General features: G+C 35.7%; 1 protein-coding gene across 1 annotated transcript; it reads right to left on the bottom strand.

The window, feature by feature from the left end:
* Positions 1 to 19,285: 19,285 nt before the first annotated feature.
* LOC103952636 lies at positions 19,286 to 20,654 on the bottom strand. Its single transcript, XM_009364273.3, has one exon. The coding sequence runs from the start codon at positions 20,477 to 20,479 to the stop codon at positions 19,310 to 19,312; it is 1,170 nt and encodes a 389-aa protein (XP_009362548.2). The 5' UTR covers positions 20,480 to 20,654; the 3' UTR covers positions 19,286 to 19,309.

The following is a 20,654-nucleotide window of genomic DNA, read 5'->3' as shown; positions in this document are numbered from 1 at the left end:
CTATTAGGGTTTTAGCCGGATTGAACGTAGAATAAACAAGGAGTAATGGTGGGTTTAATTATAGGGTGTGGGTTTATTAATAAATTTAAGTTTTATTATTAATTTTATATTGTATGTTATGGTAATTATACAATATGATAAAAAAAACAATTAACATTTAAAATTTAAGTTGGGTGTAAAAAAAGGTTATGTGGGTTGAAATAAAATTTCCCATAAAAAAGATAAACACAAATTGTAGCAGCTTAACTACTCAAATTTCGACAAACTTGAGGTTCTATAAACAAGACAGGAGTATAGCTGTGAACATTCACTATTTTATGGATATTGATAAAGCTAAAAGCCAGTTACCTTTTTGTTTGTTCTTTTCCTTACTCTATTCATGTCAGTCTATCCTTATATACCATGATGTGATACACTGGCAAGTTTGGAGCATATATCTAAATGTTAATCTCAGCATTCTTATAGGCTATTAATATTAACAATTTCCTATTATTTAACAAGATATTCATTTCAGCTGATGATAACATATATATAAATCTAAATTTATAACTACCACTAGAACGTATGTACATATTGCTCAGCTCAAAGTTTGATATCCTACTGATCGTTGCACTCAATCTCGTCTTGTGTTATTTCCCATCAGAGAAGGCATCCATGGGATCAAACATTTTCCCAAGCTCCTTGCTTATTGTACCCCGCCTTGCTTATCGTTGTTTCTGAACTTCTCCTTTTCAATTGCTTCCATTACATCTTCTCTGGCCACAGTTTCACCACCTGCAATAAACCACAGCGTAATATGAAAGTTAACAGCAATGTGCACTCGGATAGAAAAAAATTAGTGATAATTTGGCTGTATTGTATACTTTAACATACCCCTATGGGCGACAAGTAAATCAGTTTCGTTGATGATGTTTGCAAGATCGCGATCGGCACCTACGAAACCTGGTGAGATAGCAAATAAGATTTACAGTCTTCCTCCAAAGCAATCCTTCTCAAATTTACAGCCAACATCTTTCTCCTTCCTTCTTCATCTGGTCCTTCTACAACTATTTCAGGTTTTTCAATTTTCTTTCCTTTAGTTCGAAAAAAAAATGTTTCTGAATATTAGCTTGCGAGTCAAAATGTTTTTATTTTTTATTTTTTAGAAAGTCGCTTGTGTTACTGACATCTCCTCGCCTGCTCCTCTAAGATCACACAAAGGTAAATTGTTTTCTTCTAAAATTTGAAGGTTTGTTAGTTGGTTGCCTTGAGTACGCTGCTTTGTACTTGTTTCCTTGTTATAATTGATTCATTATTCTTGATAGGGCATTTACTAGGAAGAGGTGAATTTCCTAGTCTACACTACAAAAAAAAATGGTCATTTGCGACCAACTTTTTCCAAAGGCCTACAAATCTAGAGTAGAGGATATGACAAATGGTTGAATGAACAAACTAGAGGAATATGATCCATTAGATTTTAGCCCTTAAAATTCACAATCCTTAGAGCAAAATCCATGTATCTATAAACATCTAATAAAAACTCAAATTTAAAATGTGTAGCCATATTGAAAAACTATTGACCTAATAATACAATAGTATTACGCTTATGCCACTCATCCTTAGCAGCCGTTTTAGAATATCCATACCGTTTCAAATCCACCTGTTTTGCAGAAAACCATCCATAACCACATTATTGATTTCAATAATTACCACGTTTATGGGGAGAGATTGACAATCAGAAAATCCAACCGTTTTTGAGATTTGAATCGCACTATTCAACTTCAATGGAGATACTTTCAAACAACATGGTGTATAATGGGTCTTCAATGAATCCGATCATAATCTGTGCATTTAAACAGGTGATTATGATACGTTTTTTCATATTTATTTTATGAAAATCTGGATGTATTTCATAGTATTTAATTTCGTTTGTTTCATAGGTACATTATATACTGTTGGACAACTGATAAAAAACCCAACATGACTTTTTTACTCCAAAAAAACTCAGTAACTAGGATCCACATAAGCGAATTCATTAATTATATTATACTTGACACATTTTACATATTTCGGATGCCGAAAATACCCCTATTGTATGTTTGATTTATAAAAATTAATTACATGCAAATTATATGGGGAGAGTTAATGAATTTGAGAAATTAAAAAAAAAAAAAAATCAAAAGACATCAATGTACGAAATTACGGAGATGAATGCAAAGGCGAAATTAATGTCTATATAAATATAGCCGAATCAATAGTGCATTTAAACTAATTACATATTAATATGAAATATGAGAATCAATGTCCTAAAAAACTGTACGAATTTAAATTGTTTTATATATTGAATGACTTTAATTTAAATGACTATATTAAATCTTGAATATTTATGCATATTTTTCTCAATTTAAATAATAAAGAAATTAAAGAATCAGATATATGAAATCTTGAATTTTTTTTCATTATATTAAATCTTGAATGTTTATGCATATTTTTCTCATAATATATCATGTTGGAAACTAACATAATAATTGGAATACATTTTATTTAACGTTACCAACCTCCATATAAGGAGTGTTTTGACATAAATGTAGGAGTTGAATATTTAAGCATATGTCTGAATGCATTGTCTATGTTTTTAAATTTGCATAAAATTTGGCATTTTATTTCAATTTTTAATCTTCTTACCAAATTTAAAATATGAAAAGGCACTAATTTTGGGTTTTTTTTTGCTTTTAGTACATGTGTTTCTCCTGAAATTAGTGTAGTTCTAGTTCTATATAAATTTGGAAGTTTATCAGGTTTGTCTTACATTGGGGTTTTTCCATATTTTTATCATTTATACTTGAGTTCAGTGTGGTCTTTTTTCTTCAATGGTTGTGTTGTCAAAATACACATTGGGCAGAAAAAAGAAACAAGGTACTTGCACCCTATGTTTTTATCTATGTTCATATTGTTGTTTCTTCATATTGTTTGTTAATTAACCTACCATGATTCCTTCAACATTTGTTGTCATCAACTGACATATATTTCATTGTTGTTTTACCATTAAGTGTCAAATGGTGGGTGCCATTATTGGAAGATGTGTTTTCAAAAACACATCAGCGGCAATTCCAATATATGCCGACACCTCTTTCATGGGATTGTGCTATGAAGTGTGTTCGCGGTTTGATGAACTCATAGTTGGGGCATTCCAAATGACTTATGTTGTCCCTGACCATCTTCCATGCTTGTTAAAATCTGATTTGGATGTGCGTGTGTTACATTTGTCATGTTATAATGATAAGCAAAATTCTGTGACTATTATTGTTAAGGGTCCATAAGATTTTCCTTGCAATTCACAATCCTTAGACCAAAACCCATGTATCTATAAACATCTAATAAAAATCCAAATTTAAAATGTTTAGCTATATTAAAAAACTATTGACCTAATAATATAATAGTATTATGCCTATGTCACTCATCCTTAGCAACCGTTTCAGAATATAACCCCAGGAGTTTCAGAATATCATCCCATGACCGTGGATTTTCTGAAACGCCTATGGTTATATTCTGAAATGGTGGCTAAGGATGAGTGGCCAAGGCGTAATACTATTGTATTATTAGGTCAATAGTTTTTTTAATATGGCTAAACATTTTAAATTTGAGTTTTTATTAGATGTTTATAGATACATGGGTTTTGGTCTAAGGATTGTGAATTGCAAGGGTTAAAATCTAATGGATCCTTAACAATAATAGTCACAAAATTTTGGTTGTCATATGACAAATGTAACACACGCACATCCAAATCAGATTTTAACAAGCATGGATGATGGTCAGGACAACATAAGTCATTAGGAATGCCCCAACTATGAGTTCATCAAACCGTGAACACACTTCAGAGCACAATCCCATGAAAGAGGTGTCGGCATATATTGGAATGTCGATGATGTGTTTTTGAAAACACATAATAATGGCACCCTCCATTTGACACCTAATAGTAAAACCAACAATGAAATATATGTCAGTTGGTGACAACAAATGTTTAAGGAATCATGGTAGGTTAATTAACAAACAATATGAACAAACAACAAAATGAACATAGAAAAAAAGAAAGGGTACAAATACCTTGTTTCTTTTTTCTGCCTAATGTTATTTTGATAACACAACCACTGAAAAAAACCGCACTGGACTCAAGTATAAATGATAATAATATGGAAAAAAAAACCCAATGTGAGACAAACCTGGTAAACTTCCAAATTTATATAGAACTAGAAATACACTAATTTTAGGAGAAACACATGCACTAAAAGCAAAAAACCAACCAAAATTAGTGCCTTTTCATATTTCAAATTTGCTAAGAAGATAAAAAATTGAAACAAAATGCCAAATTTTATGCAAATTTAGAAACATTGACAATGCATTCAGACATATGCATGAATATTCAAGTCCTACATTTATGTCAAAACACTCCTTATATGGAGGTTGGTAACGGTAAATAAATTGTATTCCAATTATTATGTTAGTTTCCAACATGATATATTATGAGAAAAATATGCATAAACATTCAAGATTTAATATTATGAGAAAAATATTCAAAATTTAATATATTTGATTCTTTAATTTCTTTAATATTTAAATTGAGAAAAATATGTCATAAATATTTAAGATTTAATATAGTCATTTAAATTAATAAAGTCATTCAATATATAAAACAATTTAATTCGTATAGTTTTTTAGGACATTAATTCTCATATTTCATATTAATATGTAATTAGTTTGAATGCACCATTGATTCGGCTATATTTATGTACACATTAATTTCACCTCTTTGTGTATTCATCTCCATAATTTCGTACATTAATGTCTTTTGATTTATTTATTTTATTTCTCAAATTCATTAACTCTCCCCATATAATTTGCATGTAATTAATATTTATAAATCAAACATACAATAGGGGTATTTCCTTCGAAACTATGTAAAATGTGTCAAGTAGAATGTAATTAATGAATTTGCTTATATGGATCCTAGTCACCGGGTTATTCTGGAGTAAAAAAGTCATGTTGGGTTTTTTATGTGTAAAATTGAATTCTAAGAGCTAAAGTCATATTTTCAGTAGAAATAATTTCACTTTTCTTTTGGTACAAGGAATAGCTAACATAAAGAACTCTAACCTACTTTGTATTCTTATACAACTATGCAACCAAATTAGCTTAGATAAGAATTTAAATCCAACAAAATTATGTATAATAGTTCATGTGCTGCAAAGATTTTAATTAAGTACCCTTCTAGGCATTACTACATTTAACATTTTTTACGATGAAGCAAAGTTTGTCTCTCAAGGACAATATTTGTCCCTTAAATATTAAAACGACGAATGCTTAGCCACAAAAATATTGTCACGCAAAGCTCGTGAAAAAAACATTTGCACAACGAAAGAAATAAAGTTTGTCATGCAAAGATGGCTACGCGATGAATAATAGATTCGTCGCATAAAATATAGACAAAGACCTGTTGCACAAACTTTATGGCGACGGCTGTACGCCGTTAGGTATTACGACATACAACGAAGCCTTCGTTGAGAACCTTATCCAAGAGAAGCTAAGCAATTTTAATGTTATTTAATTACGAGAGTTTAATCATTTAGGAATCGTTGTTGCTTTTAATATTATGCGACGAAGTTGCGCAAGGTTGAGGAATATTTTTTTTTAAGTTTTTTATTTTTTAATTTTAATTCCATAATTAAATAAATTTTTGAAAAATTATAGTTAAAATGATAAATAATTTATGTGATTGCTGGTAATTTACGTGATAAATGATAAATGATAAGGATGACACTTCATTGAAATTTACGTGATTATTGAACTACTAGAAGATATAAATGATGTATGATTGCTAGTAAGAAAATATGAGCTAGAACCATGTTAGAATTATGCCGTAGTACTTGTATGTATGTGTGATTAGATATTCGTTGATGTGTGATGTGTGATGATGTGACTACACCATGTATCAGTGGTACATGGATGGTCTTGCCTGGTTAGTCCGCATTGAAGGGGACTATATGCATTCTAGGGGTGACTCTGCCTGGTTAACCCATATTAGAGAGTCAGTGCCTACATGTTTACATTATTACTATAGGTGGTTTTGCTTGGTTAATTCACATTAGGGAACCACACTATTGGAGTCATGTCCATGGTCCCACATTGGTTAATCTGCATTGGAGGACCATGTGCCCCCTAGAGTTGACTTCGCCTATCACGCCCCGATCCCGACATACGTCCAGGATCGACACGTGACGTCACCAAATATTCGTATATCTCACATATCCCGTCTTCGGAATATGGCAAATCACAATTCAAGAATCAATTTGCAAAGGAATTTTTCGTTCACCTTATGGCTGCATCTAACCTCCTCGTTAGATTGTCTACGTACCCTCAATAGGGATCAAGCCATTTGTAGTTCACTACACAAAATCAGACGTTTAATCCACTAAGTTCAAGCAGAAAAGCGTTGCATTCCTCAATCATTCAATATAACTTGACAACATGTAATTCCTGGACTCAGGCTACATAACCAATCCCCATGAAAACATGATCTCACTCCCAGCCAACATAAAAATCATTAAGTCTCATCATGATAACGCAATTCACAACACACATCATATTTAAGAGCCGACTAACACAAAACCATCCCCTAGCCGCTTTAATTAATTAATTAATGAGATCAAAGTAAAACAATCATTCTCGTATCTTCTAAATTCATACCTTATGAAATCATAATCGAATCATAGAAAATCCCGAAGGAGTCACTCAGACGTCTAACATCTTTTCTAACTCAATTCACAAGACTCTTGAAACCATCGACACAAATATATATATATATATATATATATATATATCTAAGGCTAGAGTGACACAGTTAGGCCAAGCCTACCAATATAAGAAATCAAGGTAATAACCATATCACATATGTTAAAGTTTGGTGATGATCCAACAGTCGGATTGCGATTCACACTTTTAACAATTAACGTATCGTAGAGAATTTAGGTTCCATCAACCTATGTCATACAATTACCAAAACTGAGCTCAAGACATCTAATTTAGCCTAAGAGTGACATCGACGGCCCCTGGCCACGCGCCGCCTCGATTCGCTAGAAAAATCCAACTATTTTCAAAATTACCAAAATTTACAAGAATGACGATCTCAATGAGTAGAGTAAACTTTATACCTGCGGCCAAGGCCAATTTGGCCAGAAAACACCCCAAATTGGCCACGAACTGCCGGAACCCTAAGGTGGGTATGGATCGAATTCGGCTTCCAATCGAACTTCGACGCCTCCAACACCGATTGGGCCTTATTCTTGGGGTTGAGGGGAGTCTTTTGGTGGTGGTCATGGATAGTGAAATTTGCCAGAGCCATCGGAAAAAGGGATAAAGCCGATGGAACACCCGTGGGTTTGTGGCTTCGAACTGGAAAAATAGAAAATAAATTGGGGAATCTAACACTACAAAGATGTAGGGCTCATCAAGAGCTTTCCATGCACACAAGATCACTCAAAACGGAGTTCGGATGAAGGAGATACAAGCGGTTCAAGTTTGTGGGTTAGCGGGTCCAATTCAACCCCAAAACGGGTTAGCAGCAGCCCTTTTCCTTCCTTTTTTTTTTTTTTTTTTTTTTTTTCCCTCTTTTTTTTTTTCTCCTCCTCATTGGTTCTTTTCAAATTCCCTTAACCGGTTCCCTTAACCCAAATATATATTTGGGCCTTTTACCCTCTAGTGGAAATTAAATAATTTTCACAACCTAAAGTTTCACAACTTCAAATGTCCGTAACTATACCGTCATAATCCGGACTCGCAAACGGCATTCGCCTATGCACTCGTGGCTTCGAGACCTATTCGAAAAAGTTACTTGTGACCTCAAAAGGTCAACGAGTAAATAATAATTTTCCAAACTTCACCTTTCATACCTAGTTTAATTGAAATCTAATTTCATATAAACTAATATAAATTCTCGAAAAATAATATAAAATCTCAATAATACTAATACGTAGATTATAACAGTGAAATCCGAAAATGGCATTTCACATTCTTTCCCCTTTATAAAATTCGTCCTCGAAATTTCAGTATCAATTCCATATTCACCAATGCCACATATTTAATAGATAACGATGCCATAATGACTTTCACACTTTCATTATACTTGAATTTGACTATCATCAAGTTCGACAACATCGAACCGCAACTCACAATTTCAATTATCTTCATTTCAAGACGATCTCAAAACCAAATCTTGGTACAAGCACAAAGAATGCCACATTTAATAAGAATTCATCAATATACTCATGATTGTGGCAACCAAACCAACCAAATTTATAATTACAACTTTCCCTATCATTCCATTTATAGTGAATAAAATTATAACCTCAGTCTACGAGTTTATTCAAGCTCAAAATAAATAAATCAACGGATAGATCATCATGATTCTCACCCATATACTTAGATTCCCAGTAACATTTATTGGCAGAATAAATATTAGAAAGTCTAGCCATACACATTGGCAAAATATGTATCAAACATCAAGCCGCAATCTGAATTGGCTAAATAAATACCAGATTATCAAACCACATCTACCATTGGCTAGATAAATACTAGCATAATGATCACAAGCATTGGTAAAACCACTTACCATTATTGACTATACATAGCCGTTACCACGATTCTTCCTCAAAACTTCTAGCCACACCCATTGGTGATACCAACTTCATAAAATTTTCACCATACTAATCATTAGCAAAACAAACATCATAAATTCCAACCGTAACCCTCATTGGTCAAATAAATATTAGAATTTTAAGCCAAACCATTAGAATTGGCAAATCACATATCAACAATTCCAGCCACATTCATTGGAATTCCAAATCACAATTATTCACCACTATATATTAAACCAATCATAGCCTTAGGTTATGATTTCATTCCTGCTCATAAAATCATCATGACTTTCATAAATATTAAAATTTTCAATCATAATTATCATGGCCATAAGATTTGAAAATGTCTAACCATAATCATCATTGGCGAAACAACGATTTCATCAATCAAATAAATCACTATGGTTCAACATAATACCATAATTCATAGCATGTAACATATCAAAGAACCAACGAAGCATAGTCTTATTCTCAAGCCACTGTGATCCACTAATCTATTCATAATAGTAACAATCACATCCAACATCATTCCACAATCACTCCAATTACTCATCTCCATGAATCAAAGATGCACAACATTAACGTCTAACTGCATCAATCTATCAATGAAATAACATATCATTTCACGAATTTAATTACATTTCACGAATTTAATTAAAGAACTCTACATAAATCCCCACTTGGATTATAAGTAATAACATGGTGAATTCATTTATATTCACAAGTTCTACTGTGATTACTCCCCATTCACTCAAATCTAGGGTCAGACTAACCTTAAGAAAATAAGTAAGAGCAAGGATTTCAAACAACTCAACGAAATCCAAAATATCTAGTGGTTTCTCATAATCTACCCAAATCTATCACATGTATAATCCATGCCTACATCATGAGAATGGTGCACTAACCAACCAAAACTCGAATAACTGCAAAGCTCGGGTGAGAGACAATAATCTAAGTATGTAATACAATTAATAAAACCAGCCATCAATCACAATTTATAAACCTTGAATATAAATCATTCATAAGAAATCAATACCAAACCTTTGAAAACTCTGAAGGAGCCACCTAGACATCCAACAGTTCGTCTGAAACAAATCACAATATCTCACAACCATAATCTCATACAACACAATGAAAAGTAGGGCTAGAGGGTAGCAATTCGACCGAAACCTACATAAGTAACCAAACAGGAAGTGGCCTCCTAAAGCGGATTAACCAAGCAAAGCCATCCCTAAGAAAGTAACCAAGCAGGCAGTGACCCCTCAATGCGGATTAACCAAGCAAAGTCACTCCACAGCTGTTAGGAAGTGATCGGCCAATGCGGATTAACCCAGCGTGATCACTCCTAAGCATACATGGCCATGTGGATCACCCAACGCGAATTAACCAAGCGCGATCCATGCATAAAGTATGGTCCCCCAATGTGGATTAACCAAGCAGGACCACTAGTGACCCCCCAATGCGGATTTAACCAAGCAGGGTCATAGTCCACTACTAGCCCTCAATTTACAAAACATTTCAATATGCAATTCGAATCACTTTTCCCAAATATTACCAATCCATGAATCAAATCACATTTAATAATCATAGATCGAGGGCCAATTATAAAAGAATCACATTTTAACAGAAAACACATTTATAAAATCAAGTCATATCCACACAGGATAACAATTACGAAAACAGGGTAATTGATGCGAGTTTTATACGCACACAAATTAAACCCTCTTTTTGTCAATTGTAGTATAAGTATAAGTAGGGATCGTTCTAGACCGGGGATTAGGAGGGATTGTTAATCACTTGGATTTGACTCAAAAACGTAAAAACACAATATAAAACACTATGCTAGACTCAAAGAATGCAAAACTAAAAATAAGAAAGATTAAGACTAAGACTTCAACGAAATAGGGGGTAATTGGATTTGGACGAATTTAAACTAAAATGGATACTTGGAAACAAAATATATTGTAAAGATGAATGTGACGGAAATGAATGGATGGTATGGCTAGCTAAGGGGTTCATCTCCATACATGTTATACTTGCATATAAAACGAATCTAATTGCTTTTCAATAAACCATGAATTCTCAACGCCCCGGGTTAATTAGGTCCGCTTAAATTAACCGTCAAGTTTTCCTTAAGTTAATGAATTGGATGATTGCATACGACGACCCAAAGCATTCCTCACAAGTTCCCTACATGAATTGCATAATAGAGATACAAGCAAGAATCATTAAGCATCATGAAAACTATAAGTGTTGACGAGGCATTCGTTACTATGATTGCATGAAACTTATGCCAAGAATTTGTTTAACGCGATTGTTTATAAGCAACCTCCACTACTTGTGAATATAAGTTCATAACTATTACGTGAAACTCACTTATATTCTAGCGTCATATTCATGCATGAAAATTAAGCGTGAACTCTCAATAAACATACATAAATAGGTTATCAATCAAATAGTTAAACAAATTGAATTCACAACTTATGAAACGTAATTAGAAGTACTCAAATCATATTGCAAGCATAAACATATATTTCGAATCACCCCCTAGCTAAGGGGGGTTTAGTTTCTCATACGTACAAAACAAAGAGAATTGAAATTAAACATTGAAATCAAAGAAACGCCTAAACATTCCAACAACTCAAACTTGAATTGTATGAACGTTTAGGCCCTCTTATCTTCCTCTTTATTGTGGCACAAGGTCGAAGGGATGTTGTTGGTGTGGATGGTTTGGGGAGTGGTGGAAATGGAAGCAATGGAGGAGAAGTGGAAGGGGGACTCACGGTTTTGGATTCTAAGGGGAAGTGTTTGTGTTAGTTGTGGTGTGAGAAATGGAGAGATGGAATGGGGAGTGAATGAATGAATTGTATGAATGCAATGCATGGTTTTATAGGGAGAGAATGGATGGGAGAACATGTGAATGGCAGCTAGGAATGATTAAAGAATGGAATGCATGTGTAATGACAACTAGATTGGTTAGTGGAAATCTAAAAATGCAAATGGGAATGCTGAAATGCAAAGGTGGCCACAGTTTTGAGTGTGTTTTGTGTTGGAAATGCATGTGAATGCATGTGAATGTTGTTTGTGTGAAGTGTGTGTGGGTTAAAGAGTGAATGGTGGCTGAAATAATGATGTAAAACAGCTAGGAGAAGTATGGAATGCATGTGAAATGTAAAGGGAAAAGCTGGAATTGCTAGGATGGTCACGGCATAGACTTCTTTGGTGCAGAAATGGGTGTTGTTTGCATGTGAATTGAAGTTTAGGGTGAATAATGATGAATGTATGTGGATTAAAGAATGAATGGTGGTGTAATGATGAAGTGTGATGGTTGAAAATGTCAAGGGAAATGCATGTGTTTGCACGGCAAAGAATTTTAGGATGCATGTGTGTTGGTGTGTTGTGTGATTGTTTTGTGGTTGAATGATTAAGTGGCTGAATTAAAGAATGGGAGTGCATGTGGCTTAGGTGGTGTAATGATGAAGTGGGAAGTGAAAGAATGTGGTTGGAAAGTGGAAGGGAAGGCACGGCACAAAGGGGGAAGTGTTGGAAATGCATGTGATGCATGGCAATGTTGTCTTTTGGTGCATGTGTGTATTGAATGGTGTCCTTTAATTATGCACGGTTTAGGGCTGTTAAGGGGAGAGAAATGGGAGTGAATGTGGCTTAATGATGAAGGGGGAAAGCTTGGAAAGCATGTGGCAAGGTTGGTTGCATGATGATGATGCATGTGATTGGTGGGAACAAAGAATGTGGTACACGGCACAAAGGATGTATGTTAGTGTTTTTGTGTTGGTTTGAATGGTTTAATTAAAGGGAGTGCATGTTTGAATGATTAAAGTGCATGTGGTTGAATATGTGGCTGATTTATGAAAGGAATGCATGTGTTAATGAAGTGGAATGACAACTAGGTTATGAGGGGAATGCATGTGATGCATGGCAAGGTTTTAGAATGGGCTTAAAATAGGGTTGTTTTTTATGGAATGGATGGTTCTTTGCATGGCTATAAGGGAGAGAATAAGAGAGAATGGGATAGGCCCTTTGTTGTATGTCCTAAAGTGCATCAATGGCCTTCAATTTCGTCCATCCTTTTGGCTCCATGGATAAGCTATCCAATCCATGCCCAAAAATGCTCCAAATAGCCTCAAAATGCACTTTCTTGCTCCCTAAGCCCTTAGAACCTGAAAACACACAAAAGAAGCATAAATGACTAAAATAACTAGAGAAACATAACGTAAATGCACGAGAACAAGCCATTTAAGTCGCATGAATATGCTCCCATCAGTAATCACCAATATCACATAAATTAAAGTCACTCACCGAGGTAAGTCCGCAAAGCTTCACTAAGTCTCTAGTAATACTAATTTTAGTAATTCAATTGGTTCAAGACCCGTTGGCCAAAGTAATACCAATGCAAATCATAATTCCCGTATATATAAACATATATCACATGAATGCACCTTTATGCATAAAAAAATTGTGAAATCATGTACCACAATGCCTATCGTAATTCACGCCAACAAGACTCGAGAAGGTTGTATATCATAGAGTAAGATCAATTGCTTTGATACCATTAAAGTTGTCACGCCCCGATCCCGACATACGTCCAGGATCGACACGTGACGTCACCAAATATTCGTATATCTCACATATCCTGTCTCCGGAATATGGCAAATCACAATTCAAGAATCAATTCGTAAAGAAATTTTTCGTTCACCTTATTGCTGCATCTAACCTCCTCGTTAGACTGCCTACGTACCTTCAATAGGGATCAAGCCATTCGTAGTTCACTACACAAAATCAGACGTTTAATCCACTAAGTTCAAGCAGAAAAGCATTGCATTATTCAATCATTCAATATAACTTGACAACATGTAATTCCTGGACTTAGGCTATATAACCAATCCCCATGAAAACATGATCTCACTCCCAGCCAACATAAAAATCATTAAGTCTCATCATGATATCGCAATCATAACACACATCATATTTAAGAGCTGACTAACACAAAACCATCCTTTAGCCGCATTAATTAATTAATTAATGAGATCAAAGTAAAACAATCATTCTTATATCTTCTAAATTCATACCTTATGAAATCATAATCGAATCATAGAAAATCCCGAAGGAGTCACTCAAACGTCCAACATCTTTTCTAATTCAATTCACAAGACTCTCGAAGCCATTGACACAAACATATATATATATATATATATATATATATATATATATATATATCTAAGGCTAGAGTGACACAGTTAGACCAAGCCTACTTCTCCAAACAATGGAATTTTTGGCCACTTCACGAAATTCAACAACCTCAGGTTCTAGACTACTCAACGGAACCAAACCAAATATGATCGCCTAAAAATGTACCATGTACAACCAATCATCTCACCTCTAGAATGCGTATGGTCCCCCATTGCGGATATACCAAGCAGGACCATAGGCATAAACTTATCGTGCATGCAGTGATCATCCATCGCGGATATACCAAGCATGATCACCTCCAAATACATATGGTCCCCCATCGCGGATATACCAAGTAGGACCATCCATGTACCACAACTACGTGGTGCAATCTCATCATCACACATTAAACATAATTATACGCATACATGCTATCGATTCCACATATTAACTGATGCGAACTAAGTAAGCACACAAATTAAAACCCTCTTGTGACAATTGTAGTATATGAATAAGTAGGGATCGTTCTTAACCGGGGATTAGGAGGGATTGCAAAATCACTTGGAGATTGACTCAAAAACGTGAAATAAACATTAAAAACACTAAACTAGACTCAAAGAATGCAAAACACTTATAAACACAAACTAAGACACTTTCTAACTAAATTGGACACTAAAGTAAAGGGGGATTGAGATTTTTACGAAAATAAATTAAAAGCACAAAATTGTAATTTAAAGGCAGAATTTAAATATGAATGTGATGAAATATGGAATGAATGCTAGCTAGAAGGTTCTTCTCCACACATGTTACACTTGCATACAAAATGATTTTCAGTTGGTCTTTCGATAAATTATGAAACTCAACACTCCGGATTAATTAGGTCCGCTTAAATTAACCGTCAAGTTTTCCTTAAGTTAATGAATTGGATGGGTTTGCGCAACGCAATTCACAACATTCTCCAAAAGTCCTTTACGTGAACAGCACAATAAAGATACAATCAAAGATCATTAAGTATTATGAAAACTATAAGTGTTGACGAGGCATTCGTTACTATGATGAGCATGAAACTCGTGCCAAGAATTCATTTAACGCGATTGTTTATAAGCAACCTCCACTACTTGTGAATATAAGTTCATAACGATTAGGTGAAAATCACTTATATTCTAGCGTCATATTTATGCATGAAAATTAAGCGCGCATTCTTAATAAACATTCATAAATAAGTTATCAATCAAACGGTTAAACAAATTGAATCCACAACTTATGAAATTCCAACGAAAGTTAATCAATTCATATTGCAAATATAAACATAGTTTCGAATCACCCCCTAGCTAAAGGGGGTTTAGTTCCTCATAACTTTGAAATCAAAGAAACACCTAAACATTCCAACAACTCAAACTTGAATTGTATGAACGTTTAGGCACTCTTCTCTTCCTCGTTGTTGTAGCACAAGGTTTAAGGATAGGTTGGTTGGGGGGATGGAAGTGTGGAATGGAGTGGAAATGGAGAAGATGGAGAAGGGGAAGTGTTTGTGTATTACAATGGAAAATGAGATGATTTGGTGAATGGAATGAATGAGTATTTATAGGAAGAGAATGGGTGTTAATGGATGTTTTTTTAAGGTATTTGGTGGATGGGAAAAGGTGTGGATGGTGGGAATTATGGTGGATGGATGGTTTAGTGGATGTAATTTAGGGTTTATTTAGGTGAATGTGGATGCATGGTTTAGTGGATGTAAAGGATAATGGGATGGTGTGGAATTAAAAGCTAAAAAATGGGATAATGGGCATTTTAGTGTGAATGGAATGGTGGGATGCACTAATGGAAATTATGGAATGGAATGGTGGGATGCACTAATTAGGAGGAAGAATTAGGGTGAAGGGCTTAATGCATGGATTTGGGCCAATTAGGGTGAAGGGCTTAATGCATGGATTTGGGCCTAAAATGCCCCCCTTGCATGGCAAGGGAAAGGACTTGGGCTAAAGCCCACGGCAATGGCTCTAAAATGGGCTAAGGTTAGGGTTTAGGTGCGGCATAGGCTTAGGGTCCACAAAGAGTTAGGGTTTAGGTCATCTAAAAGCCCAAAGCCAAGAATAGAAACTCACGACAATGGAAACTTCCAACTTTAGAAACTTTGGTTACCAATTCCGACTTCCTTGCTCTTCACTTTCATTTCTTCATTTCTTAAGCTCCTTTGACCTTCAACCTCGTTCATTCCTCGTGCTCCATTTGCATACACCACATTCCAGCTCAGTTTTGCTCCAAAAGCTCCCAATTGCATCATTTCATGTAATATGTCCTTTAAACCTGAAAACACATGAAAGTAGCTTAAAAGACTACTTTAACGAATAACACATAACAAAAATGCATAAGAACTAGCTAACTAAGGCGCATAAATATGCTCCTATCATTAACCAGCACCTAGTCATATGAAGCACAACACAAGAAATTCCCTTAATTACTATTTCTAATAAAAATCTAATAAAGTACTAACTTATCTCCTGACTTCCATCTCCATCTCATGCTAGGTTATAGTGCCAAGTTCAAATGGGTATTCAATTGGCAAGCATATCCAAATAATTATCAAAAAATATTTAGATCCCATAATTGTCATAAAATTCATCATAATTATCATTCACATTATTAAAAAGTTAATTAAACACATATATATCATAAACATCATCATTACACAAGCCAAATCATAGTTAATTAAGTTCACATTTCAATAGAAATCATAATTATAAGACCAATTCATATTCACAAATCATACCAATATAAGAAATCAAGGTAATAACCATATCACATATGTTAAAGTTTGGTGACGATCCAACGGTTGGATAGTCGATTCACACTTTTAACAATTAATGTATCATAGAGAATTTAGGTTCCATTAACCTATGTCATACAATTACCACAACTGAGCTCAAGACATCTAATTTAGCGTAAGAGTGACATCGATGGCCCCCGGCCATGCGCTGCTGCGGGTGGCGGTCGGCAGTCCAGACTCGTCGGAAAAATCCAACTATTTCAAAAAATTACCAAAATTTACAAAATGACGATCTCAATGAGTAGAGTAAACTTTATACTTGCGGCCAAGGCCAATTTGGCCGGAAAACACCCCAAACTGGCCACGAACCGCCGGTACCCTAAGGTGGGTGTGCATCGAAATTGGCTTCCAATCGAACTCTGACGCCTCCAACACCGTTTAGGCCTTGTTCCTGGGGTTGAGAGGAGTCTTTTGGTGGTGGTCATGGATGGTGAAACTTACCGGAGCCACCGAAAAAAGGGATAAAGCCGCCGAAACACCTGTGGGTTTGTGGCTTCGAACTGGAAAAATGGGAAAGAAATTGGGGAATCTAACACTACAAAGATTTAGGGCTCATCAAGAGCTTTCCATGGACACCAAGATCACTCAAAACGGAGTTCGGATGAAGGAGATACAAGTGGTTCAAGTTTGTGGGTTAACGGATCCAATTCAACCCCAAAACGGGTTAGCAGCAGCTCTTTTCCTTCCTATTTTTTTTTTCTCTGTTTTTTTTCTCCTCCTCATTGGTTCTTTTCTAATTCCCTTAACCGGTTCCCTTAACCCAAATATATATTTGGGCCTTTTACCCTCTAATGGAAATTAAATAATTTTCACAACCTAAAGTTTCACGACTTCAAATGTCCGTAACTATGCCGTCATAATTCGGATTTGCAAACGGCTTTCGCCTATGCACTCGTGGCTTCGAGACCTATTCAAAAACGTTACTTGTGACCTCAAAAGGTCAACGAGTAAATAATAATTTTCCAAACTTCACCCTTCGTATCTAGTTTAATTGAAATCTAATTTCATATAAACTAATATAAATTCTCGAAAAATAATATAAAATCTCAATAATGCAAATACGTAGATTATAACAGTGAAATCCGAGAACGGGATTTCACATCGCCTGGTTAATCCGCATTAGGGGACCACTCTATTAGATATTGCTTGGTTAATCAACATTGAGGGATCATACACATTCATTTGGGGGAGGACGATCACTGCATACTTGGCTACATTAGATCCATAAATGATCCTGCCTGGTTAATCCACATAAGGAAATCACGCTATCAGATGGATGTCTATGGTTTTGCCTAGTTAATCAGCATTGGGGAACCATGCATATTCTAGATTTGGATTCCGTTGAGTGGTCCATAACCCTGTTTTCGTTGAACCCTATATCATTGTGCATAGAAGTTTCTTAAGGTTACTCTTGTGGTTGTAACTTAACGTTATAATACTAGATATATGGATTGCATGTAGAGAAATATGACAAACCTTGTGCAGGTTGGTTTTATTAAAGTTAGTGATATGATATTTGACCTTTGGTTGATTAAAGTAGTTAGATGTTAATATTGTGCATCTTTGATTTGAATCTATTATTTGATGTAATTATGGAACTATTGGTGGAAAGCAATGTGATATATGTGAATCATACTCTTTCAGTTTAAGGAATTGAATGATCCTTAAATTCCATGTTTTTGTTAGGAAGTGCCATGTGGAATGTCAGAATTTATCAGTGGGTGAATTATGAATGGCTTGATCCCGTTCTAGGGTACGTAAGTTGTCTGAAACAGAGGTTAGATGCAACCATGAAATAAAAGGAAAAGTTACTATGCTATTGGACCGTTAGTCTATTTTGATCATGTCTCGAGAGCGAGACATGATCTAATGACGTCACGTGTTAATTCTGGACGAATCTCGAGATTGTAGCGTGATACTATGGGTGATATACGTTATTGACATCTTATTGCATATCTTCGTTCGCGATATTTCATTCTACTAAACTAAGTGGATAACTTGCCCTGTGAGCAAACCCATAATTAGTTTTAACTGTTGAATTTGAATATCTTGCCTTGTGAGCGATATCCGTTATTGATTATTATCAACTTGTGTCTGCTCAACTAAGTGGATATCTTGCCCTATGAGTAATACCCTTTAGTATTAACTTAATATTTCCCCTTTTTGCGATATCCTTTCATATTACAAGATATCTTGCCCATTGTGTCATATAAATATTTTCCTAAACTTGTTGAGTATCTTGTCAGCAATATTCCTTCTGAACAACACGTAATTGGAAATTTACTTATTCTTAAATTTTTGCTTCGTTTGATTGTCATTTTTTAAATTTATTATTATCAAGGGGATAGGGTGTTGTATTGTTACGTGCCCTATTTTTTAGCATGACACCAACAACTTATGGGTGATAACATTTCATCGCGAGGTACCAATCATGAAGTTTGCTCTACTTTCAAGAAAACGATTAATGAAAATAAAAGGTAAATTACAACGTTAGGGATATTTCAATTCGAATCATTAATAAAAGGTAAATTACAACGTTAGAGATATTTCAATTCGAATCACTACTTTTCCCTTGATTAAAAACAAAATGGGTAAAGCAAAAAAAGGACAAAAAGAGATGTTTGTTTGATTAGAACATGAATGAGGGTACAAGATTAGGGTATATAAGAACTCCTTTAACTTGCAAGTTCCTCACTTGTTTTCCTCTAATTGAAGAACACCCTTCAATCCAATACCATTCCCACTGACTCCTACTCTTATCCCCAACTTCCCTCCAAACTACCATTCCTGCCCAAAGATCTCTATACAAATAAATAGCCCCATCACCACCTACACATTTTGTACTCGCCCAACTTCCCCTAGCCCCCAGCAATTTCATACCCATTTCACCAGGTACCCTCTCAACCAACACCCAAATATCTCCCTCCCCAAGTTCCCATACACAAGCACCCGAAACGCACACTCCACCGCCGACAAGTGTCAACCTCCCATTGCGCAGCACCAGCACAGCAAATTCCAGCTTGTCTGCCATTGGGACACTCAGCTCCCTCCAAGTGTTTGACCCAATCTCGTAGCCCATTAGGCTATACGCCCGGGCCGAGGTCATCCAATATAGCACCCCATCACAATACACACTCTCCTTTGGGGTCCAAACTGTTAGCCTCACAGCAAACTCCATCGGCATTGACCCGACGACCCACCACATGTCAAGCTGCGGATCGTACATTTCCAATGTAGGCTCATACGTGGCACCACCGCGGGATGCCTCAGACATCCCACCCGCCACGTAGACCCTAGAACTAAAACACGAAATTTGAAAGGTAGCATTTGTTTCACAGAGTAATGAGTTGTTTGGCGACGCGACTGACCTGACTGGGACAACACCAACAGCTGGGTTGGTCCTTTTGATGTTCAACTTTGGGAAGGGCTTGTATTGCCTTGTGAAAGGGTTGCACATACCCAATTGGAGAAATGTCGAAACTGTGGGCCTTAGCAAGATGAAGCTGTCCAGTGGGCCGACATACCTTACTGGGGCTGGTAAGAAATCCATGGAGAGAACATACCAGTTGTTGTTACTTGGATTGAGGGCGTAGCAGCAGCATAGAGCACCATGGTCGTGCAGTGGCAAAGCTACGAACCAAGGCGGGTGATGATTCTGCAGCAAAAACGGGTAGTTACCGGCTGCGGAGGAGGCGCAGGCTTGCCAGTGTCTGCATGTCGACTTGGCGCATGCAAAAGAGTCGGCGGAGAGGAAGGAGAAGATGTTGGTGAGGAGGTCGCAGGGGAGGTTGTTCCACATAGTGAGAAGTAAACTGAGAGAACTTTTGCGGAGTGCAGTTTGAGCATACAAATAGTGGTGGATGTGGCGGTGGTGGTCGTAGTGCAATGATTGGTGGTGAATTATTTGAGCCAACTGGATCCTCTCCGGATCCTTTTGGTAAGGATTTTAAGGGTTAGTGAATCATGTTCATTAA

Source organism: the organism of the source record quoted next, unplaced genomic scaffold, assembly GCF_019419815.1.
Source record: "Pyrus x bretschneideri cultivar Hongxiangsu unplaced genomic scaffold, Pyrus_bretschneideri_v1 Contig20, whole genome shotgun sequence".
Taxonomy (NCBI): Eukaryota; Viridiplantae; Streptophyta; class Magnoliopsida; order Rosales; family Rosaceae; genus Pyrus; species Pyrus x bretschneideri.
The sequence above is the reverse complement of the archived record's forward strand: the minus strand, read 5'-3'. Positions and strand labels throughout refer to the sequence as shown.

What these genes read in the sequence shown, in the direction of transcription:
- LOC103952636 (XM_009364273.3), bottom strand. Translation starts at nt 20,479, where the DNA reads ATGTGGAACAACCTCCCCTGCGACCTCCTCACCAACATCTTCTCCTTC.